The 26,659-nt window shown below is 37.3% G+C and overlaps 1 protein-coding gene across 1 annotated transcript in view; it reads left to right on the plus strand.

Annotated features, from left to right (window-relative positions):
• The first annotated feature begins 20,736 nt into the window (after positions 1 to 20,736).
• The window catches only part of ank2b (ankyrin 2b, neuronal), a 281,005-nt gene continuing 275,082 nt past the window's right edge, over positions 20,737 to 26,659 (plus strand). Inside the window, exon 1 of the mRNA XM_049483036.1 lies at positions 20,737 to 20,995. Coding sequence (XP_049338993.1) covers positions 20,927 to 20,995 — 69 coding nt within the window. The 5' untranslated portion in view covers positions 20,737 to 20,926. The remainder of the gene's footprint in view (positions 20,996 to 26,659) is intronic.

Raw genomic sequence — 26,659 nt, forward strand, 5'->3', positions numbered from 1 at the left:
CAATAGGAACATTGTCTTGTAGTGCTGAGCTAAACTGTAATTGGCTGCTTTCTTATAAGGAAGGAAGGATGGCAGGTTCTCATTCTTCCAGTAAGGAATGCAGCAGCACTAGTTATATTGATCATGTGGAAGTCAAATTTAAATAGAAGGAAGTGTTTACTAGCTTGCTTGCTGATGTGTAGTGGAACTGGAAATCTGCTGAGATTAAATATGACAATTAGGCCTGTCACAATAAGAATATTTTATGGACGATATAAGATACCAGAAATTAATGCAATAAATTATATTATCGTCATTATTGAAACATTAAGTACTGCAGACATAATGATAGACACACTTTTAAAGATGACAGAATTTTAAATGTTTTCTTAAATCGTATACTTTGCACTGTAAGGCACACCGGATTATAAGATGTACTATCAACGTTTATTTTTTTGGTCTATTTCTGGTGCAGTATGCAAACAAGGCACAGGGGTGTTGCAATGTTTTCCTTCTAATTCAGCAGGACTGTAAAGCTAACCTAAGTAAACTAAACCGTAAATCTTGAAAAAAAAAATTGAAAGTCAAACAAGCGCTGGATGTTACTCTACACAGTTTTCTCTTTTGAAAACTATTTATTTGTGTGAGTAAAGCTCTAACATTTGTTAACAGTAAGCTTAGATTTTCAGATTTCCAGTAAGGCTGTGTGCATCACCATTAGCATTAGCAACTTTCAGCTAGCGCTAGCTGTGCTTAGGGGCTAATGCCGGCCGACTGCTTTAGCAGTGCTAGCCGGGGTTAGCAGCTGGCTACAGGCCAATAATACTCAACTCTAAACAGCGAAAGAGCTAGCGGTTAGCGTGGTTAGCTGCTAATGCTAATACTGCTCCAGTCTTGAGTCTCAGTGCTGGAGAACTAAACTGAAACTCCTATATAATGCTGTACTTTAGCAGAGTAGCTTTACTGCTCCTTACAACCTGACTGGTAAAATTCATACATAAGGTGCACTGGATTATAAGGCGCATTGGCGATTTTTGTGAAAATGACAGGATTTAAAGTGTACTTTATAGTACGAAAAATGCAGTAATCATAGTTTGATACATATATACTTCACCTACTGCAGTTCACACTGTGTATGGAGTCGTAGTTATAAAATCATTGGTCTGGTATTGCAAGGCTGTCTAAAATACTGTTCATTTTTATATATGTGAACTAACATACAAATAAACATAATAGACAATATCACGAATATCAAATATTATTGAGTTTATTTCCACTTATTGTATGATAAGTTAATAATGTACTTATCGTGACAGGCCTAATGACAATTTAAGCAAAAAATAAAAAAAAGATATAAAAAAAAAGATTACATGAAGTAATCTACACAAATTTACCATGTAGCACTGCATGCTATCCCAAATACCTGCTATTTAAAATAGCCTAAAACAGTGACATGAACATGCAGAGCTAGCTCTACAGTTAATAATGAAGTAGACCAATACATCATAAATAGGAATCTTTTTTTTTATTGCACATTATACTGGCTGGGTTTTTGTTATTAAAAACCTGTTCTGTAGAAGTTCAGATTTGAAACTTGAATCTGACAATTCTCTTATATGACTATATATAAATGTGACCTAATATGCAACATTTTATGTAATCAGATTATCATACAATACAAATGCTTAAACATTTAAAACTTCAAAAAGGCTATTATATATCCACCTCACTGCAGGTAACTAGATTAGACTCATTATGCAGTAAATCATGCAGTTCTACGCTGTTCTACGCTACATGTCTAGTGATAAATATCACTAGTGTAGTATACACTGTAGTTGTATGTGAAAGTGATCTCGGATATAACTTGAATTCTTTTGCAATTTAACATAATAAAACGTTTATGCAGTTCTGACCTACAAAGCCTGTTTAAAGCTTCAGAAATGTGCCTTAATCATTGAATGTTTTAAGCTTCAATATTCTTAAACCCTGCCCATAGGTTCATTTGTGAAAAATGCTCATATTTATTATGTATCAATATATTGATAGGAAGGTATTAAACTGTATTAAATTAATAGTTCTCCAAACATGAACACAATTTATGTGAGTATGTATAATATGCATACATATAATGCACATATTAAGTTTTATTTTTTGTTCTTATATGATTCCAATTATTGCAGAAAGTATTCAGAGTTTGCTCTTCAGTGAAGAGTTCATTTTTATATCTAGGAACATCAACAGAAGTAGCATTACTAACAAAAGATATGATGATGGCGTATCTGATGAAGTATTGTGTTCTCTGAGTAATCTGTATAACACAATATATACACGTGTAGTTTAAGTTCAAATAATATGCTGGTGGTGTTTTATTTTTTTCATGTATGTGTGCTTAACAAGTGACTTATTTTGTGTTTTTTTATTATTATTATTATTTTCTTTTGATAATTTCTTTTGACTCAATAGTAATGTTTCTGAGCTGTAGTCTTAGACCTGTGGTAAGTGTGTCATACTATTTTTTTCTGGAGATCCGGATCAGTCTTTTGAACGTTCACTTGTTTATTTTTTGTGTTCTGCACTAAATAAATGTCATTTCGCTCCATTTTCACAGCATTGAACGTTGAATTGATGCACATAAACATGGGTCTATAGTGTTTGATTTAATTTACCTATCAGTTAGTGTAGGCTGGGAAGTGATTGTATTTACTATAAGCTTCCAGCAGATGGCGATGTTTTATAATAAATGGTAACCGCATATAAAAGCCAGTCAGTTACAGATTTAAGGGTTTATCTTTATCTGCACACAAGACAAATATATTGTCGCTGATTTTTGATTTTTAGCTTAATACAAAATTTAAACAAACTGTCCCTTAGATTGTGCCAAAATTTCTTGATGAACAGACCAATAGAAATACTTCAAAATTACCTAAAATAAACTCTTTTTACTATGATTTCCACTGAAATTTTGGAAGGTTTTTTTTTCTCTCTCCTGTAAAATTGAAAACATATTATATTAAAACAATATTTTTCCATTAATAACTAAAATGTTTTCCTTTTAAGTAATAAAACATACAAGTCCTGCTTAAATTTTCTATTACATTTCCTAACCTTTAAAAAAAGGTTTTATTGAAGCAATTTACGCTTCTACAGCACCTCTCAGGTTTAACTGCACTGTAGGCGGGGCCAATGTGTCATGTACTTTGGTACACAGAAACATTACAATATGCAGATCAGTCGATTAATAATACCACCCATCTCTTGCTTGGTTTTTTTTTTATGCGCAAGTCATCCTGCAGTTTTCAAAATGTCAGTTCTGTTTGCAGACCACAGCTTTTTGTTCGAGCACACAAATTCCACATAGGGGTTTTTGTGGAATTTTCCACTTTTTAAAATATGATGATGAGACAAAAACATTTGTAACACCTAAACATTAGTATGGGATACCACGGCAACCACAATACCTAAAATAGCATGATGCAACATGTATTACAGTAACACTGTAGCAACCACCTGGCATGCCAAAACCACTTAGCAACATGATGACAACCTCCTTGGACACCATTGTAGCCTGTAATACCACAGCAACCACTATGCAAGTTCAGATTGATCTATATCTGGTCTGTATATTGTATGATAAGAGTGTCACATAAATATTGTGACAGGTCTAGGCCAAATGTAATCAAATAAAAATAATAAAAAGCCAAATAGATTATGGTCATAATCTCTCACTCGGTGTGTCACGTGATCTTTCATGCCATCCTGAAATAGTAACTGTCCTTCTCCACAGGGATGATGCAATCTCTACTGAACTTGTGTCTGATTGGAATTAATATAGCTCTGATCACTCCAGGTACATTAATAATGATTTAATAATCATTATATCATTATATTTCAATTATTCAACCAAACCACAGGATACATTTTAGATACATTCCAGTTGGATGAAAGACAATGAAAGCAATTAATTAAAACCTCAAGAAAAGTCACAATAAAAAAGAAATGACTCAATGTTGGATCATCTTCACAGTATGTAGAAACGTCAGTTTACTGAACCCACTAACCCAGTTGAATCATAGCAGGAGCAGGATAAAAAGTAGGCCAGCCCAGTCACACTCGATGCATTCAGACATCTGACACAACTGTGTTTGTGAGAGGAAGAAAAAAAAAATCATATTCAAGGCAAATAGAAAAATATGTATATAAAAATCACAATATTACTACCATTACTCTTTCAGCCTGTCCTTTAATGGTCTGTACTCCACAGGACTACCACAGAGCAGGTATTATTCTGGAGTTGGGTAATTATCAGCCTTGCAGTGACACAGTGAAATGATGGTGGTATGTTGGTGTGTGTTATTCTGGTACAAATGGATCAGACACAGTAGTGCTTTTGGAGTTTTTAAACACTGTGTTCACGCACTGCCTGCACTTTCTGTTGGAATGACAAAATATATGCACCTGTCTAATTTTGTTTAAATAATTATTGCACACTTTCTGTAAATCCCATAAACTTCAGTTTCACTGTTTAAATATCAGTGTGTTCATCTGCTATATGGTATATTTAACTGAAATTACTGATCCAAACAACCAGTGATTTATAAAGGATAATCGGAGAATTTTCAGGGGTTCCCAACCTTTTTCATACCACTGTAAATTAGGATGATACAGAGCCCCTGAAGGGACGTGGTGTATAGTAAATGGTGAGCACCAGAAAGTGAGTGTTAATCACCAGATAATGTTAGCTAGCAAGCTATAGTTTAAACTCACATATGTTCCATAAGGAAATAATGTTGTTAGCTAGCTAGTTATCTAGGTTAGCTAATGTTAACTGCTTTATTTCAGTTGGGAATGTTTTATCTAAGTAGCTAAAGGTAGCTATAAGCACAGAGCTAACGATAGTCAGCTTACACTTTTTGACGTGCACAAGGCAGGAGGTATCATTTTGTAGAAAAACAAAGGAGCTACTTTCCCCTTAAGCTCACCATATATTGTACAGAGAGCAATGCAAGCCTTTTAAACTAAGCTAACTTAGCTAGCGTTAGGTTAGCTAGCTAGACCTTTGCAAAAGCAGCCTATATTAGATCACAAATGGCAGCTAAAAAATATGATTTTGATAACTGGATGGAGGATTACAGAGCAATGTGCACAGCAAAACATAGTCTGTAAAGTCATGTACAGACAAGTGAATATACTAAGTGGTGAGGACCAAATATTAAGTGGTGTTCACTTACTATCTGCTGCTCAGCACTTAGTAAGAGGTGCTCGACACTTGGTAAGTGGTGCTCACCACTTACTATCTGGTACTCACCACTTAGTATGTGGTGCTCACTACTTACTATCTGGTGCTCATCACTTAGTATGGGGTGCTTACCACTTAGTCTTTCTGTCGTGCTCGGCGTGACTTTAGTTTCCACCTGTTCTTGTTTTTTCGCCCGTTCTCTGGCTCTGTTTCTCATTATAAGGGCATTTTTTACCGGCCATGTTATTTATTTATTTTTTCCTTACTTCCTGGGTTTACATGCTTCATTTTCCACAAAAATATATATTTTTCATGGCTCATCGCGTAATGGTTTGAAAAATATCCGGCCTGCGGCCAAAACATATTGCTTTAGGGACTCTGTAGGATGCCTTGGCTTCTACTGTAAAGTTAAACTTACTTTTACATTACATTTATTGGATGTTTTTATCCAAAGCGTCTTACAAATAATGATGTACGTTAGCAATAGAAGACAGAAGTTGAAGTCAGAAACATATTTTGACAGGGCATAAAATAGCAGACAGTGGTGTAAAGAAGGGGAAGAAGGAAATGAGGTTAGAAGTAGTTAGTTTGTTAGAGGTGTTAGGAGAGTAAGTGCTCTTTGAAGAGCTCTGTCTTCAGGAGTTTATTACAGATAGCAAGAGATTCTCCTGATCTGGTAGTGGAAGGTAGTTTGTTCCACCATTGGGGAACTCTGTATGAGAACAGTCTGGATTGCTTTGTCAATGTATACTAAATAAGCATAAGCCTTTAGGAGTGAGTACATGTAGAAGGGAAATTGTAAGAGCTGTGTTTTGTGCTTATGCACTAACACCAACCTCTAATCTTTTATAACCACAAAACCAAAATAATAACCACATATCTCAGCTCAGCTTTAAATTCTGGCCTGACCTCAGATTCACCCTCATCTTTAGATAACGCAGCCTGAAGGTGACCGTGACTGGCCTCTGTTTGACTGACAGCTCAGTCTGTTTGTGTGACGGTCGCTCAGCGCATTCTTCCACTCGGGCACGCTCCTGGAACAATTAGGCACCCGTGACGTCGAGCTAAAACCTAAATAAACTGGGCACAGGGCATGAGAAAAGAGAGGCCATGTGACCAGTGTGTGCCCACGCTGTCGCAAGCACAATGTGACCGTCCAGCTTTCTCACACCTGCTGTGTGTGATCCTTTTATTTATTTGGCTGGGGAGAGGAGACTGCTGTTGCCACTGGCTTTCAAACAAACCAACGAATATACAGTAGAAACAGACACTCACTATGAAGCACTGAGATATAAATGAAGTGTAAAAGTGTAGCTTTAATTTAAGGGATTGAACAAAAAAATCTGATTAAATGTTGAGGAATTACAAAACCTCTTCATTTCAAGGGCTCAAAAGTAGCTGGACAAATGAACTTTACTATAGATAGGAAGTTTTTTTTTTTTTTTAAACTTTAATGAGAATCTGTTGTAGGTTATGACTGCCTGAAGTGTGGAACCCATGCACATCACCAACTTCTGGGTTTACTCCTTTATAATGCTTTGCCAGGTTTTTTTATTTGTTGCTGTATGATGCCCAGATCAGAAGATGGTGTCACTGTCCCAAGATTTATGGGCCTAACTGTATATGTTCTAGGGCTGCACGATATTGAAAAAATTTACATTGCAAATGTTTTTTTTTTTTTTTTTTGGCGATATATATCACGATATTAAACAATGCCTGTCACCAGCCCCACCCTCACCTGCGCTGAGTACTTTGAACCCGAGGAAAACTGCAAAACAACAGTAATCGGCCCTTTAATCGGGCATCTAAATGGCTTTTAAGAGGCAAATAAGAGTTTTTCTGGGATTAAAAGAGTGAATTCAGCTGTAACTAGAAATATCTGTGCAAAACTGTTCTGGACTGAGGTGCACAGCTTTCAACGTTTACAAGCACATGCCCAACCATGTGGATGGAGGCCCCCTCGTGCTTCTCAGGCAGCAGCAGCCTGTCACTCACACAGACACAGAGACAACGCTGTGTATCTACTTCTTGTGTCAAGATGAAGTGTTTGATTTAATTGCCTTAAGTGGCATTGCACGTCCTGCGATGTGACTATTGCTTATGCGCACATTGCGATGACTATGCTTAAACGATATATCATACAGCCCTAATATGTATTTAAAAAAAATAAATGTAGGGTGTTCCTATAAACACTTATGAACATTACATGTATTATAAAATTATGGACATTTAAGTGTATTAAAAATAGAGTTTATTCTTCTTAGTTGGAATTTTCTGTAGGGAATGTTTTCAACTAGAATTTGGAGCATTGCTGTGAGGATTTGATTGCTTTGAGTGACAAATATTTTTATTTGTTTTCATTTATTCAACGAGTTTCCAGATTAACTGCATGATTTAATTCATTAATGTTGACAACCGTAATATATAGCCATCAATAATAAAGAATTACAGTAAACGTTGGAGTGTATCAGAAACAGAAAACTACAGATCCTACTTTTGCAGTAATAACAGCCTCTAAATTCTCTCTATAGCTTCCAATGAAAGTCTGGCTTCTAGCTGTATTCTTCTAAGGTATTCTGGACTATTTTTCTTCATGAATCATCTCCAGTTCAGTCAGGTTTGATGGTTTCTGAGCATTAACAGCCTACTTTAAATCACACCACAGATTTTCAGTAATATTCAGGTCTGGGGTCTGAGATGATCATTCCTGAATGTTGTACTTGTTCCTTTGCATGAACCCTTTAGTAGATGTTGAGCAGTGTTTAGGGTCGTTGTCTTGTTGAAGTATCCAACCCCGGATCAACTTTAACTTTCTCACTGATTCTTTAACATTGTTCTCAAGATTTTTATCATTAAAGCCTGCAGCACTGGGCGTCTGTGATCTGATGTATTGATCAGAGTCTCTGCGCTTTCGTCTGAGCGCTCTGGCTACTTGGGCTACTACAGCTCAAAAAGAAGTGTAACAGTATGTAAGTCACTTGGCCTTAGCTATAGAAGTAACCCAGCAAAGTACACTGCTACAGTAAAATGATTCACTTCTGAGCAAAGAGACAAGTTTCCAAAATAATTAATTTATTTTCCACACAAAATATAAATCATTCACATTTATTTTTACTTTAATTAAAACATTGGTACCAAATTAAGAATACAATTATTCTATTAAAACACAGGGCTCTTTATGCGACTGAACACCACTGCATAAATCCACAAACAAGTAGACAAGAGGAGAAAAAGGGAAATTTAACACCCAAAAAATCTGATTAGTCACTTGTGTTTATAAATACCAACAAAAGATCTCACAGCTTAAAACCTCAAACTTTAAAAAGTGACAAAACTATTTCCCTAATGTTTACTCTTAAGTCCAACCAGGCTTCCAAGACCCACTAGCAAAAAGTGTAATGATGGCAGTGACTTAATACAGCCCATAAAACCTCTTTACTTTAATCAATTGAGCAGAACCCTAAAGGTACCCTTATACAAAATAATAATAATCAAAAGAAACAGATAAAACAAAGAAACAAACAAACCAATATACTCAAAATAAACCAAAACAAATCAAAACAAACAATAATTACAAAACAGCAGCTAGCTAGAGGTCAGTCCTACAAAAAAATGAAATTGAAAACTGTTACGAGACTAACATCACTTACAATATCTTGAACAAAAACAAGAACTTGTTTTTACCTTAAAACCCGAATGGCTGGGCCTACCGTACATAAAATCAAGGCAATAGTCAAGAACTGATCCTAATGAAACAAACAGTCATTAAACACAAAAGATAAGAAACACTAAAAAAGGACTAACACCTCTAGCTTTTAACCAAGTACCTAAAAACAGTAATCATTACCTTAAAAGCATAAACAGCACTGGCTTCAAACAGGAGCTTCCAGCAGCAGCTAGAGGGGGCAAATCAAAATGGAGAGTAAGGGTGCATGTGTTGTCTGCTTTAAGGAGGTCAAAGGAGCTAATTTACAGCAGACATCCCAAGTTGCAAAAGTAAAAAAAAAAAATCAACCAACTCACCAAATGATAACGAAATTTAAATTTTATATTAATTATTTTTACGTTTTTTTTTTTTTTTTTTAATTTAGAGTATTCAGAGTTGAAATAAAATGAGTGTTATCTTTTTTCTTTTTGGAAGGCCCTGCCTCTGCTTTCCTGCCTATGCTTTTTTTTTATTTGACAAAAATTGACAGTAACAATATCACAAGAAATTGCACAAAATCAAAAACATTTCATATCATATTACAATAAGTATTAATACTGCCTCTGCCATGATCTGCTTTCTCTCACTCTCTGAACAAATCCCGTCCGGGAGGGGGGAAAAACACTGCCCGCCCACACTAAAAACTGATTGGCTGTCTCGCAGACTCTTTGCAGAGAACAGGCCAATCAGAACCCTCTCTGTTTTGTCTCTCTCTGCTTCCCACACGCGATTAGAGAAAAAAAGTCGTCTGTGTGCGCGTTTGCGTGCAGTGCGCGTTTGGGGCACTTGTTCTGAATTCTGGGAGATTATATGTGACTCGCGGGCATCCGGGAGCCACTGCCGAAATGCGGGAGACTCCCGCAGCTTCAGGGAGACTTGGTTTGTCTGTTACAGGGCCTAAGCCAATCAGAGCATGGAAGAAACCATTTTGCTAATTAGCCACTACATGAAGGAGGGAAAACAGCAACAATAAGCATAACCAGGAAGAGACAAAATGGCCGCTCCAGGAAGTGGAACACAGCAAAAAGCAAAATAAAGGTCCATGCCATCACAGAAGCATGTGCTAGTCTTCACTCTCCTGGTGTGTTGGGGCATCCTGGTGTGATAGGGGGAGCCCTAATGAGTGGGTTGGACCTTGTACGGGCGGTACAGAGGTGGAACACAAGGCTGGATTACCTGCACTCATTTATAAGCAGGTTGTGATTTATAGGAAACTGCATGCAGGTGTGTGTGCGCACACTTTTTAAAATCTGATTTTTTGGGGGCGTACACTATTTCCTGTTTTTTTTGCATGCGCACACTTTCACTCCAGAATCTATGCAGAGTTTTATAAATGAGGCCCCTGGAGAGACATTGCATACAACAGTCAGCCACCCCTAGTAGTAATACCAGGGACACTAACAGCTCAGCAATATGTTCAGGACATTCTGCAACCACACATGTGTTGCCTCTCCTACCAGGGTTTCCAGTTGGCATGTTTCAGCAGGATAATTCTCACCCACACACAGCAAGGGTTTCCCCCAAGATTGACTCCACCGGATTGTAACGCTTCCTTCCTCTGTCTGTCATTTATATTTGTGAACTATATATATTTGAGTAATGAAATGCTTATGTAAACGCCTTTCAGCTGAAATAATTAGCTGTCATTTCATATTTATCACTTAACTTGATAAAAGCCAGATAAACAAATGACAGGGGCCTAATAGCAGCGGATAATTACTAGCAGAAATATAATCCAAATGCAGATCTGCTGTGTACTAATGAGATTTCAAGCAGCAAACCAATAGTCTGACAAGGTTAGTACCAAAATACATCTCTGTTATGTTTGTTCATTTGCGTGTCTATTTTGGGCGAGAGTGATTCATTGCAGCAGTGCTTCCTCTCTACTGTGTGTGTGTGTTAATGGAATGTCTTAGCTTGCTTATTGTGTGTGGTTGCCAGATTTACTATATTCTCTATTTCTCCAGAGTTTCCTTGACAGTTAATACACAACAGGAAACATAATACCTTATACTTTTCTATTTGTTAATCTATTTATATACAGCTCTGGAAAAAAAAATAGAGATCACTTCAGTTTCTGAATCAGTTTCTCTGATTTTGATATTTATAGGTATATGTTTGAGTAAAATGAACACTGTTATTTTATTCTATAAACTACAGATAACATTTCTCCCAAATTCCTAATAAAAATATGATCATTTATAGCATTTATGTGCAGTTCAAAATTAAATATTTGGTGGAATAACCCTGGTTTGTAATTACAGTTTTCATGCATCTTGGCATGAGTCTCCTCCACCAGTCTTACACACTGCTTTTGGATAACTTTACACTACTCCTGGTGCAAAAATTCTAGCAGTTTGATTTGATGGCTTGAGATCACCCATCTTCCCCTTGATAATATTTCAGAAATTCCAATTCAAAAATCGTAAAATCGAAGAAAATTGTAATTTTTAGGTGGTCTCTTATTTTTTTCCAGAGCTGTATATTCTCATTTTTTTATATGGCTAGTAAATACATTTTATTTTGTCATTTTAAATCTTTAGTGCTATTTTGTAAATACACATATAGTATCATTTCTACCACAACACTTAAGACTTAAGCAAGAAGAAAAATCTGACAGACTTGAACAGTCTGAATTGTAAATTGTAAATTAGTGAAGTCCTTAGTGAAAGACCCAAATCCTGGTGCAAAATAAAACATCTGAGAAATGAATTAAAGGGCAAAGTGTGGACAAAGATCTGCTCATGCATGGTGGTGGTAGAATTATGGCTTGGGCTGGCATTAAGATGCAGAATTGATTCAGACATTGTTTTAGTCTAAGTTCAATTTGTTCTGAATCAGTTACTGATTTTTTTCTTTCTTTTTTTTTTTTACAAAGGGAAAAAAATAAAGTGTGCCAAAATCCATCACAATAGGTCAAGTGAGAATGTTCTACCTGCTTATTGGTCAACTCTGTTTTGGGTAGGAGCAAGATAGTAAATACAGAAAGAAAGTTCTGTGTTCTGGACTAGTGCAAATTTATTTGCAATTTAACATGGAGTAACAGCAGAGACGACATTAGTTCCAGTTTGTTTATAGCAGGAGTAATTTACTGGATAATATACCAGGTTTCACTGGCTATGTGAAATGTTTATCCCAAACCAGTGGAGTACACCTGATAGCTGGGTTGGATCAAGGTCAGATCATGTTGTCACCACAAACTAGCTGCGTCAGAGTTTTTAACTTTCAGGGGTCTCAGTGTGGTTGTTTTGATATTCATCCTTTTGTGATTAATGTACCAGCCTAAATGAATTGCTCCAAGATTGAAAACAAATGAGTTCTTAATGTCTTAAAGTCTTATTTGCAGATAAGACCAAGATCCTTACAAACTTGATTAAAGATGGAGCTGAAAGTGTGAAGAGGAAGATCTGGTGAAAGATCATGATGTTAAGTATGGTGGAGGTAGTGTCATGGCTTCCAAAAATGGTCTGCATTCAAGGGTAAATGACCATATTCACACCTGCAAATCTTCTTGATTGAAGTTTTTTTGTGATGAGAACAAGACCTCTACAAAATTGACGAAAGTTGCATAGTGTAGAGAGAAAGATCTGTGTGACCTTGTGTGCAATTTTCTAAAACATTTCATCCAACAACAAAATATGGAACATGGAAGGTTTTAGACTGAACAAGTCCGTCACTAGACCTTAACCCAAACGAGCATTCATTTTACCTTGTGATGATGTCAAGAGTACTGACCCACCACAAGGAATTTTTAAAAACAGATTAATATAAAATTCTAATAAAAAAAATGCTCCAGAGGAGAAAGGCAGCAGACATTTAAAGCAAACTGAATGATAAAACTGATCATTTTTCCACCATCGTGTAAAACTGGCAGAAAAAGTATAAGTTCCATTTTTCAATTCACTCCGGATATCAGGTGGGACCCTCAGCTGTATTCAAAGGGTCCGGCTTCTAACCCGTAGCAGCCGAAAATTGCAGCCCACCTCGGCTGCAGCCTTGGCTTTGGGACCCAGCTGGAGTCAAAGGTGGAGCCAGACTTGTCTTCTCATTTGGCAAACCCACCCTTCTCACAGAGTAAGCATCTCTCAGACAAAATTCATTTAGTTTACAGCAGACAAACAAAGTGTTTGCCCCCGGATGCCCAGCTTCTCCATTAAGCGTACATTTCTCCAGTAAAAGTGCAGTTTATGCAAGTTCTACTACAGCTTAGCTACAGAAAGGTTTTCAAGACAGTCTATTCCAGCCAAAGCTGTCAATCACTTCATTCCTAAGTGTAACCCCACGTTATTAAGGTATAGCAAAATAATATAAAAAAAAGATTTCGGGAAAAGTAAAATGGGACCGTATTAACAATATTAGAAAACTAACTATCAGAATAGGGAAACAGTGTTTTATTAACCTTAAAAGTCAGATGCTGGAGCTGGAAATTACCCCAAGGTTGACTGCACTCCAGTTAAACATTCTTGTAATTTGACATTATTTCAAAACATTACCAAAAAATAGATAGCTAAAAATTAGGGGTTACTACAACTGGCTTGACAATTAAAATATATCCATTTTTATCATTGTAGCATTGTTCCACTTTAGCAGTACCAGTTGTAATAATGATTTAACACTTTAAAGCGTTAATGCTGTCAACGTTAAAGCGTTAACGCACACAATTCATTTGAAATCAGAAACGCATTATTGTTTTTTTACACAACTTAATTACGGCATCAAGTTTGATCCCAACTTCCCCTGTTATCTGCCCTACCCAATCCCAATCCGATATATTAGCCAGATAATATACTTTTACGAACGAACGCTGTCTCTTGTGCTTCATGCTGTTTACATGTGCAGTATGTGCAGCTTTCACTGCTCGCATCCATGCGACTTTGTGCTGCACATCATATTACAAACAATATGTTTCAAAGCGCAGCGGCAAATTTTCAGCGTTCCGTGTTAAAGCAGCTTTACACTGCACAGATATACGCGCTGGAACACAGAATCTTCTCACTATATTTACTATATAGTTCTAGGCAATCAGAGGAGACAACATGCCTGTCAAGTGGTCCCTGTCTGTTCTCGTGTTTCTGTGTTTATTTACCTTTTCTGTGCCTGTCTCTGCTTGTGCCTGTGAGTGTGTCTCCCACGTGATCCGTGTTCCTCAGTGTTTCTTGCCCTCACCTGTGTTCATTTGTAACTCCGCCCCTTAGCCCCAGGTGTTTTCTGTTTCCCGTGTGTGTGTTCCACTATTTATAGTCCGTGCTCCCTTTCCCTTGTGTCAGTTCTTGTGCTTTGTTATGGTTGCGTCTCTGTTCCCGTGTTTTTTGTTTTCAGTTTAGTTTCGGTTTATTTGTTTATTTTTGTCTTTTGTTTATTGTTTAATAAATTCACTCGCATTTGTGTCCGCTCTCCTCGTCCTTCCTTCCCGCACCCTGACAATGCCTGTGTGAAACAAAATCAAACAGAGAAAGAAATGCTCCAACTAAACTTATCAACTGATAAATCAAATTAAGTGCCAATTCAAAAATGTTTACTATATTCCTCTTTATTCCAGAACCCCATGTTGGCTTTATCTCCCCTTAAACCTACAAGTATATACTTAGTTGTATACTTATAACTCAGTATATACAATTTTAATTGACATCAATAGCATAAATATTATTGCATTTACATTTCTTACATTGATTCTTTTATTTACATTTCACATCCATTATAAAAACTTGTGTCTTAAGAAGAATCGCAGTTAACCTCCAAAATAATTGTTGTGATTAATCTGATAATTTGTTTTAAATAATTGACACCACTAGATACAATATATAATACAGAAATTTGTGCAGCCACTTCATGTAAACATTTCCACAGAGAAAAAGAGAAAATTACCCCAAAACCCAGTGAGAAACTTATGACTGGCTTATGACTGATTTAATGAGACACAATAAACAGAAGTCATAAACTCTATAATACTTCTGCTTTTACTACGATTGATTTTTGAGCCTCTCCCGACTCTGTAGTGTGAGCATGGGCATATATAAATCACAAATTCAGCTTGCTTCTAGAATATAATATAATACAATATTATACAAACATATTAGCTTTGTTTTACATATGGCTACTTAGCCTAAACTGTGAAATTGCTCCTAATTGTTTCATTGTTTAACATAGTATTCATTTGTATAGACAGAGTCTAATCATATGTTTAAATAATTCCATTAACCATACGGTCAAACAATGAGAACAATATCTCAATTAATAGAGGGTTCATTATTGTGTCTTTTCCTCATCATTCATCATGAGCTGTTTCTTATAAAACCCTCTCCAGAAGGTTTGTTCCTGGCTAATGGTATCACCATGGTAGCCCTGCCAGGCTAAAGTCATTACTGTTGAATCTGTTGAGTCATGATGCTGCTGTCCCATAATATCCCGGCCCTGTTCCTGTGAAATATCCACCCGCCCCCGCTGCCCATTTCTTTTCCTGTCACTCAGATTTGTATGAAGCTCCCATCTCTCAGGAGCCATGTGTCTTCCTCAGATGTATGTGGGTAGATGTGATCCAAAATGTGAAGATACGTTCCTCCTTTTGGGAGTTACGTGAAATAATGCAAAAGAACAGGATTCTTTGGTATCAGTCCTGGAAGGCTGCTGAGTTTCATTAGTATGTCTTTTTCTAAAAACACCTGATTCAACTCATCTGTTAATTGGCAGGTTTAATAGCCTTATTTATGCAGGAAAATCATAAAAAATGGCCATATATTGTCCCTCCTGGTCTGGAAGGTGTTGATGTGGTGATGGCAACCTGTGTGTTTTAAGAATTTGATGCCTCTAAAAGCTAAATTATTACACAAAATGGTTATGAATACTCTGCCTAAAGGTGATGACACTTTTTAACAACAGGTAGATTATTTGCAGGTTCTCATAATTTTACCACTATCAATACTGCAGGTATTTTAGCTGGGGGGTTAGATAGAAAATGAAATTAAATTTTTTGTATTGTCGACATCAAGTCCCTATCTGGAGTTTCCATGTTCTCCTTTTGTCTGTGTGGGTTTCCTAGAGAGACTCTTCCACAGAACAAAAACATGGAGATCAGAAATATGATATACTACTATATAAAATATACTCAGATACTCTAAATTGCCCTGGTGTGTTTGTGTAAGTTTGTGTGTGTATGTGTGTGTATGTGAGACTGTATGCCCTAATATGGATTGGCACTTGATTCCTGGGTCAACTCCCAGTTCCCCCATGTAGTCCTCCAGCTGGACGGTCAATTCTGGTTGAGGGTATGCTGTGTGCAATTGGCTGCGGCTTCTCATCGGTGTGTGTGTGTGTGTGTGTGTGTGTGTGTGTGTGTGGCTAAGTGTAAATGGTTTTGTGTAAAAAAGATTGTAAAGCATCTTTGGGTTTCTAGAAAGGCACTATATAAGTGTAAATTCATTTATTCATTCATTGTTTTTAGTGACCCTTTCAGTTACCATAGCTACATACTCTTTTTAAGAACATAGACTATATGTTAATAGTACAACAATGAGAACACTGTGGTGGACAATGTTAAATAAATGTACATGCGTTACATATTAGAGTTTCTAAGTTAAGTTTAATTGTGTAATTATTATTACTTAGTGAAAAACAACAGAAAAGAAACAGAAACAGGCCTGTGATAAACAAGAGTTGATCCCAAAATACATTTAGCTAGCCTACATTTAGGCTTCTTTAGTTTTTTAATTAAAGCTGGAAGTCCCCATAATGTCAGTTTTGCTGTCATTATTGGGACATTTGTTCTCTATAGGAGTGACTCTGTGTGAATAGAGTTGTGTATATTGGAGCAGGCAGCAGAGGAGCTGAGGTGACTCAGGCCCACTTCCCTTGTCAGTGAGCATCATGCTGAAGTGCCCTGCAAGGCCAGCCTGTGTGTGTGTGTATTTATTTACCACACCCACAGACTTCCAAATCAGGCCAGCAGGTGAGGTCTCTCTGTGAGTAGACAGAACAGAGATAGTGTAGATAACACAGACACACACAGGCATTAAATATTTGGCTGAATTTTATTGGCTTACAGTAACTAGAAAGATGCTCTATCTTGTCTCACATCTTATGCCTTGGCGACACTACAAGAAAATCGGGCCATAGTCCATAATCGGGCCATTCTCCATAGTCTATAGATCTATTCGAACGGGATTAGTTTCTCAGAGGTACAATGGTAAAAAAAATATTACACACTTCTACTCAGTGATAAAACTCTTTCGTCTGGACTGCAATTAAAAAACAGGAGGACTAGTGAGTTTTTTTGGCTTTCTCAGTCACATGACATCACGTTCAGTAGCTCCTTCAGCTCCTTCATCACTCGCTGTTGTGTTTGCGTGGATCTCCATGGAAAAACGTCCAAAATGTGATTACAGTGCATAGACGTGGACAAATAGCTATTTTATTACATTACATTACATTACATTACATTTGGCAGACGCTTTTGTCCAAAGCGACTTACAATAATGAAGTACAAAAGTAATAGGAATTAAGATAAACCATTTTTAGATAGGGCTTAAAGGAGGTCGAAGGGAAATAAAGGGATAGAGAAGTGAAGGAGGGGAAGAAGGAAATGAGGTTAGAAGTAGTTAGTGTGTTAGAGGTGTTAGGAGAGTAAGTGCTCTTTGAAGAGCTCTGTCTTCAGGAGTTTCTTAAAGATAGCGAGAGATTCTCCTGATCTGGTACCCCCTGGGACCCCCTGAGAAATCTTTATCTACTGGGCATCTGCTCAGAGATTTAGTTAATCAAGATTTTGTTTGCTGAGATGCTGAGTTTGACACAGGGCACAGTTGATTAACTGTTTTTTGGCGAGTGGAGGCTCCTCCATCCATCCATCTCCTTTTGCCTAAAGCATTGATGAGCGCTCTTCTTCACTTTTTTGTTTGGGTGTGTGTGGTATAGTCTAGAGCACATCCCGCATGTCTGAAGTGTGTCAGTGATGCATCCTGTACAGCCTTCAATCATTCAGATGACACCTGCTGTGACAGGCCTGGTTCCTGATAGAATAATTTCCCAGTCTTATTCCCAGATGGGGTCCTCTGAGGCAGATTCGTTTCAACATTTGAAGTCAATTATTTTTGTTTCGTCCAAAAATGAGGAAAAAGCGAAAGGAGAAGTTTGGACACCAAACAATTTTATCTCCCGGATTTCCCTATGATATCTAGAGACAGATTAAATCTGTCCAGCATCATTCATTTAACTTCATTTCTGGATATATGGAGATATATGGAGTGCATTATTATTATATATTATTTGTATGACATTTTGTATCATTGACTTCTGTTACAAATCTGATAAAACTCTTGTAGGGTTAAAATAGTTGATGCCCACAAAGAAAAATATAAAGAACAAGTAAGTAAAGCCCTCACTTCCAGGCAGTCATTTATTCAGTATATAATGATATTTAGAAGTGTAAATTAACAGAAATAGTGGAGATGAAGTTGACAGAGATCAAGAAAAAGTACAGAGATAACTACTGATAAGAGTGCTAAAAAGACTAATCAAATTCCTGATTGACTGCAAAAGACCTTGAGGAAGGCTTATCAGACTCAGACTTATCAGGGTTGGAGTGCACTGTTCTACTGTGCAACAGCATCTGTAAAATTAGGCTATTATTGGAGAGTCATCAGAAAAAAACTTTTTAATTTTCTCAACATAAAATTGAAACCAGTCCTGTGGTTTGCTGAAGTCAAAACTAGACTTTTGGTTGCAATGAGAAAAATAGCTTAGAGAAAAAAAATTGCATGGATCTATTATGCTTTGGGATGTCAAAGTCAGTAGCACAGAAAAGAACAGAGTGTGGACAACGACCCAAGAATAGGGGAAAATCACTTTAACAAGAATTAAATTGTTACCAGATGTCAAAATCATCTCTTTACTGGTATTTTGAAACTGTAAAGATGTAAATGAAAGTATAATCTTAGCTAAACATTTTAAAGAAATGTTTTATCGTTAAATATCATTCATATCTTTATGAATGGTTTTACTAAGAGTGAGGATTTAAAATTAACATTGTACTAGAGCTCATGAAATTGCCACCTAATCGCCAAAATTTAACGTTTTGCATTTTATAACTGTAAAGTAATGTACATATATGTGCAACTGACTCTGACCTGTTACACAGTTCTCTTAGGTGTCTCTCGTTCTCGTCTGTCTGCCTGACTGTCCAGCAGCACCCCCACAGCATTCCTGACTCTGAATTTCCTTGCGGCTCAATTGCTTTGCGTATATCAACACAGAAGTAAGTGACCTGAAACACAACAGTTACAGTGAGGGAAGATATCTGAGGTGGAAATGGTTTGCACATTTGAATCCCGTAAATTCATTGCAGTGTTTCTTCACGGAGGGATGGTACTGCGGCCTTTGTATTTCTGCTCCAGTGGCCATGGATGATGTTGAAATGTGGCATGACCAAATATCCTACCAAACTCCCTCTGTCTCTCTCCCTGGGTGAGTGTGTGGGAGAGCGTTTTATTGTTTGTGCGGAACAAATATGCCCAGGATAACGACTGGAAAATGTAAATATTCCAATGTTGTTGACCTATGATCATTCATTTTTTGTATTAGAAAAGGAAATGTTTTCTGAGGAACAGGGGAATTCCACTGATTTTACAGTTGTTAAGATGTAAACATTAACTTTGTCAAAGTCATTCCAAGTGGTTTAATTTAGAGACATTTGTTTTTTTGTTTTCTTTATAGTGGTGATGGTAGGAGCCAGAGGTTATTCTGCCTACACCATGAGTTCTTAATCTTTTCTGCTATGTAACCACTTTTTAGCATTCAAAATACAGAAACAAATGACTGGCTCGGTAGGACCAAAGTATTTGATTGTGTTTTTTAATCTTTTATTTTTCTGATGAGACTTTTTTCTGAAGTTAAGCGTTGCACAGTACATTTTGCATTAATGCTTCTAATTTTGCTTCAGTGCAATCCAATTTTAAGCCATCCTAAATATGCAGACTCATGATGCACATGCAGTAATCTGAATCAACCCAGGTCAAAGAGTCCATTCTCGCATTACTCTTGCAACCCCTTAGTGACTATGCAAGGACCCTCTTGGGAAGAAATATTGGCCTCCATCATTGCTTCTATTTTATTGTAATTTGTTGTTATCATTGTAATGCTTTGGTAATATTGTTGTTATTACAGTCATGGAGAGAAAGTCATGTTTGTTAGAGAAACAGAGAGAGAGAGAGATACAGAGAGATGACACAGATACAGAATGAGATGCGGTGAGAGATATATATAGAGAGAGTGAAAAATACAGTGAAAGAGATACAGAGAGAGAGAGAGAGTAGTAGATACAGTGAGAGTAAGAGATACACAGAGAAAGTGGGATAGAGAGAGACATGAGAGAGAAAGAGTTAGAGAAATACACAAAGAGTGAGGGAGATACACAGAAAGTAAAGGAGGGATACACAGAGAGAGATTCAGAGAGAATCAGTGAGGTTGAGATAGAGAGAGAGACAGAGAAAGAGAGAGAGATACATAGAGAGAAAGAATCAGTGAGGTTAAGAAAGAAAGAAAGAGACAGAGAGAAAGAGGCGAGAGATATACAGAGAGAAAGAGAGAGAGAGAAAGTCTGTGAGAGAGATACAGAGAGAGAGAATCAGTAAGGTTTAAAGAGATACAGAGAGAGAGAAAGAGAGAGAGCTCTTCATCACTGTCCGTGCTCTGCCTCCTTCCTTCAAGGTGAGGGAGTGAGAGCTGCTCCGTCCTGCCCCTCACTTCCAGCGCGCGCGCTCTCTCTCTCTCTCACACACACACACACACACACACACACACACACACACACACTGCGACCACCCTCACCACTTGGAGGTCACTCGCAGTAACGCGCGCAGCAGCAGGAGCAGGACTAATATAATGGCTGGTCCTCAAACCGGGAGCGTGTTCAGGGTGTTTTAGAGCGGAGCCTCAAATCAGCCTCTGTGCGGAGTGAGAGTGTGTGAAAGCGGGGTGTACGGAGTGTGTAAACAGTGGAGAGACACACACTCAGCCTCATGGCTTCTCCTACGGCATCGTCCGGAGTGGGCACCCCGTCCCCAGCCCAGGAGGAGCCGGGTAAACAGGTAGGAGACCCTCAGAGTGACAGTTTAACCCGCGGGGTAAATAAACACACACCGCGCGCGCGGCGGAGCGGAGGACACTGAAAGGCGTCTCCCTGGTGACCGGAGGAGTGAGCATGCGCAGTTAGCCCAGCTTTGGGCAAAAAGTTGCGCTGCGTTTTCAGAGCGATGTTTACACTGACGATTGAGTTCGGTTCTGTTGCGCGAATCGATTCATTTGAACCTCAGAACCTGGTAGAATGATCGCTTCACGCTTCCTTTGAAAGTTTGAACGATTCACTGATTCACGAGTCAAGTTCAAGTCCTCAAGAGCTTCATATCTAGGTTATAAATCTCGCCTTCTGGCCATTTTTCAAAACTTTTATAAAGGTTTCGAAGACTAGAACTCTGCACGTTCACAACCTGGGCCTTTCAAATCTATTTAAGTTATATAAATAATTTTATATGAAGACAGTAGCACATTTACTACAAAAAATATCAAATCATCACATTCCTAAAATATTATTTTGTAAAATTCACATTTAGGGCTAGTCTAATTCATTTTGTGATGCTACATGGCCATCTGTGGTAAAATCGCCACACTCTATATTGATCAGATCATTTGATTCTACTCTTTAGGATAATGGTCTATGTCAAGTGTGACTTAAGCTCATATTATTATACCTAAATCAAAATAAAATCTGACTTTTTGCTATTTTAATAGCTTTCCAAGATGGCGGCTGCCTTCACTGAACTAGTTTCAACAATTCAAGGCTCATCCCAGTCAGTCATTTACAGTCATCTGTGTTTACTACAAAAAGCATCACTAAAACCTCATATTTAAGGTATATTTACTATGTGCCTTGCAGTACAGGTACTAGAAACAAACATGCGCTTATCTTATCTTTGGAGAATTTAAAGCTAAAAACTGGAGAAACAGACAAATTATGCAGAAATAGCAAATTTTAGAGGTTCAAACATGTAGAAAGTTACCAAGCTAATATACTAATATACGAATATATTACACATTTAAGATGTAAAAAACAACAATGGAGCCCTAAAGATTATCAAATCAAACAAATTATCAAAACAAACAAATATTTAATCTAAAAAACATGAATCATCCAGTAGAAAATAGACTGCATACTGTTTTAACGGGAGCACATTGTTTCTGCTGTCTTGCCAGGGTGTCCGTGTGCTAGCCTGGCTAATCCAAAACATTGCATAAATGTAAGGTTAGCATTAGAATTAGCAAATTTATAAATATCTTACAACATTAGTTTACCATTATAAGCGAAAGTGAACCAAAAATAATGTAAACAAAGGCTGTAAAAGATATAGGCTATAAATATTGCATAGTTGTTTAGTTTACATTTTTTTATTCAGTGCATTTTTTTCCTACATAAATCAATTGCTGATTGCAGCCACAATCTACAAATAACTATTCTCTTAAACCATTGCAAATTTTCAAATAGCCATAAGAACTGTCATACTGTATGTTTTTGTGTTTCTTGAAAAACTTAAAAAATGAGGAAGGTGTTGATATTTAAAAAACAGTTAAAAACAATAAATGACTGTGACAGTGAAGCAACAACTATATTGTAGAAATACAACCTTTAAGTAATAAATTAAATATATTAATATATTAAAATAACTGCAGTAAATGTAACTGCACAAGTGCAAAAACCTTAAGTTTTTAATCAAAAATACTTTACTTTTATATTTAGTTTTGTTAATATTGCCAACTGCAGCTGTTAAAAATTGCACTTATATATAATGATTTATATATAATGACAGTTTTTAATAAACAATTAACATGGGGGAATTAACTAATGGAAAATACTATACAGTTAGTTAAAAAATTGAAAAACTACATTAAAAAAACATTTACAATGTAGTTATGTTTATACCTGAAAGATGTATTTGTATATATAAAGTGAAATAAATAAATACATCAAAGTGAGATACACTGCAAAGATTGTTTAGGTTCTGACCAAATTTCTTTTTTGTTATGGTATTTAATATCTGATCATGTGCTCCAGTGAGTTAGTTAAACTGTATAAGTGTCAGTTGTAAGGGTTAAATTTGTTAAATTGACATCTACCATGGGTCATCAATTCCATCCCTGAAGGGCCAGTGCCCAGAAGAGTTGAGTCATTTCTCTGCTCCAACACAACGACTGAGCTCTGCAAAAAATGCATGAGATGATTCATATGTGTTTGAGCAGGGAAATCACAGAACTGTGCAGGAGTCTTGCCCTTCGGGACCAAAACCAATGATCCTTAAGCTGTACACAATCTGTCCCTATGGCAGCCAGTCACAATCAAATCAGATGATTTTCAGCACTGGATTTACCAATGTACTCAAAAGTTATTTGACACTTTGGCTGGACAAGAACACAACAGTGGAAGTAGCTTTTAAAAGACAACAGTTCTGGGGTGTATTTAGTACTTCGTTAGTGGGCACAGGACAATACCCACAGTACACTGTTGGCTGGATATTTCTGGTTGGTGGACTGTTCTCAGTCCAGCAGTGGCTCTAATGTGTTTAAAAGCTCCAGCAGCACTGCTGTGTCTGATCCACTTCTACCAGAACAACACACACAACACAACAGAACGCAAAATTAATTCAGTGGAACTGCGAGAATTTCAAATGTCTCTGTAATATGCATTCGGCAAAAAGCACTGTATTTCCAATTGAACAAAAGTTTGTAATTGTTATTGTGTTTCACTACGACCCAAATCCATTTCACATCGGGTTTCTCCTTTAACGAATAAGTTGTATAACAATTACCAAATTGTTCTGGACTCGATCCCTCTGACAATGCAACCGAAGGACCCTGGTCTATTGATTGAAATTGAAACAGGAAACCCATTCTATATCTTATACTTGAAGTCATTTATCAAGTTTCTTCATTGATCAGCTGCTTTGGCAGACAAACTCCTGCATGCTGAAATTCCACTGTGGATCTCCATTTTACAGCTTTACCTGGACCACCATTCTTTTCATTCATGCGATCTTATGAATGATTGATGTGTAAAGTTATGTAAGTCTTCAGAGTGTTACTCTTGTGTCAGCTCTGTTTTTAATTTGTGCCTCTCTCCGCTGTGGATCACTGCAATCCTATCCTTGTACGGCTCCACGCCAGAAATAGCTGCAGCTGAGATGTGGATTTAGTTTGTGTTTCTTCTGAATTGCGAGTGAATGGTGCAGTTGTAAGACTCTCTTGATGGAGGTGTGAACTGTCAGCTGCAATCATTTAAACATGACATTTCTTCTTCTTGAATGGTTGTGTGTAGGCTGTTGTACGGAGGTGAATTGCTTTCATACATGTCAGCACAAGGTCGAGGGTTTAGGTCCCTGTATACTCCCTCCAAGAAATGAAGGCTTATAGAGATTAAATGTCCTACAGTTTGTAGTGCAATATATATAGTGTCCTTCCTCTTTATGTTGACACTATGGGACACTATTCTTGCTATCTTACACCCCGTGAACTGTCTATTTTCACACCTTGCGCCTGTGCTATTAAAATAGCTACGAAACTTCCAAACATATCTATACCAATAGGCGTGGTGGTCTGGAAGTGAGGTGTGTTCAGGCAGACTTCTAGTGTATTGCTATCTTGGTGGAAGAAAACATAGGTCCGCCACTGACTGATTAAAACCCTGACAACAGTCATCCGTTCCTATCTCAGCTATGCAGAAGCGCTCAGTGCAAGTACACCCCATGCGCAAGCACGCACCTCAGTGCATAGACCCAACTTTTACATCAACAATAAACAAAATACAAAATAAAATAACATTGCTGTTCCCATAAATTACCTGCTCACACACCTTCACAAAGTAAAGTAAATATACTGCACTGTCAGAATACCAATTCGCCAAAGTCAAAGCTGGCTGATAAGGGGAATGGCAAGTGACACGCTTATTGGTTTAATTGCATATTTTTAGCATCTTCACGATAACAACGATACACTTACACGCCCTTAATCAAGCTGTGCAGGGCTTGGTTGATGGCTCAACTGTAGATTGCTTAAATAGGGCCCTATATCTGACACTGACAAGGGTCTTGGGCAGTGGTGGCTCGATGACAAGGTTGTAGGTTCAATAACCGGGTTTGGGACTTCACAAATGAGTTAAATGCAAAAGCAAATCTGATATGGCATGATCTGTGATGAAACGTCATATTTTCGAGACTAACAAGAAAAACTGCTGCAATATTTTTATCTATAGTGGATACATTTTGAGTGATAGATAAAGTTTATTAGGTTTTCTGGGTAAAAACTTTAATGCTTAGGGGCGCCAGAAGTGTTAGTCTGTTTTATGGTGCCAAATCCATAGTCACAGGAAGAAAATTATGTCCTAACGCTCACTCCTAGATATAAGTGTTAAGCTGTGTAATCCTTATTATTATTATTATTTCAGTCCAATAAAATAGAAGGCTAGATTAATACATTTCAGTTCAGCCATTTCTTACATTTTGCACATTCCCACCCCTAATATTGTCAGTGTTCCCGTCTCATGCTAACTGACGTAGGAAAGTTCAATTTAATTCATAATTAGAGATTTTATTGTATATCTACTATATATATATATATTATATACTATAGAACCATATTAAAAACATCACAAACTAGATTCTTTGCTTGTCTTTAATAAACAAACCAGTGGGCCTGTAGGGAGAGCAGAGTCAAGGTTGGTTTCCCCATGATTTCTTTACGAGTTCTCTTTTTACTTTCTGAACTAAACATGAAGAACTTCCTAATCCGCTGAAGAGTGGAATCAGGTGTGTTTAATGATGCAGAATGCTAAACTCTGCACTGCTTTAGCCCACTGTAGCCCAGTCCTGAAGTCTGACGCATGGCCTAGGACCTTTAAGATGTTGTCTGGAATTCCCATAAAGTTTTAGGGCATGTTTAAGGCATTTAAAAGTCTTAACTTTGCTTTTTTTCTGTATGTTCATTAGGATCAGCTCATCTGTGTTATTCCGATACAGAAATAATGTAATGTAATGTAATGGTGCCATTGAGGATGTATGGGGATTTCTGGATGTACATATCTTGATAGGTTTAGCAGATCTACAGGGGGCTGACTTAGTATAGAGTACACAATATTGTTTGGCAATACTGTCAAATTCTATGCAAATTATAATTATTATCATTGTGTTATTCATTTTACACTCATTAATTTAATATCATCTCCTTTTTTACAGAAATGACTGTGTGGGTATCATGAGATCATGCGGTGTTGGCACAATTCACATCATGTTTTATTCATAACATTGATTTCCCCATTTTTAGTGGCTCATTGAGGACCTACAGGCAGATCAGTGATGTGTGAAAGAGGACAGTTTAGAATATTCTAGACATTACTGCTGTTTACAGTCAGGAAGTGCTTTGGCATGGAGGGTGAGGGGGGAGTTCACGGGTGGGAGCTGCAGAATGCAGCAGGTGACACTGAGCCTCAGAGCCCAAAACACCCAGGGGGTAGGCACGGTTCCTCAGCTCCATGGCAGCAGATTGTTTTTTACAGCCGTCTGTCGAGAATATGCCAGTGCCATCATTCTAGTGCACGGGGGTCCACGCAAACATATTTTACAGGTTAATAGTTCCACAGTTCTGTAAGGGTTTTTTTTAGTGGAACTCAAAAAAACATATATATATGCTTTATTGCTTCATTGGCTGATTAT

The sequence above is a fragment of the Astyanax mexicanus genome, chromosome 8 (assembly GCF_023375975.1).
Source record: "Astyanax mexicanus isolate ESR-SI-001 chromosome 8, AstMex3_surface, whole genome shotgun sequence".
Lineage (NCBI taxonomy): Eukaryota > Metazoa > Chordata > Actinopteri > Characiformes > Acestrorhamphidae > Astyanax > Astyanax mexicanus.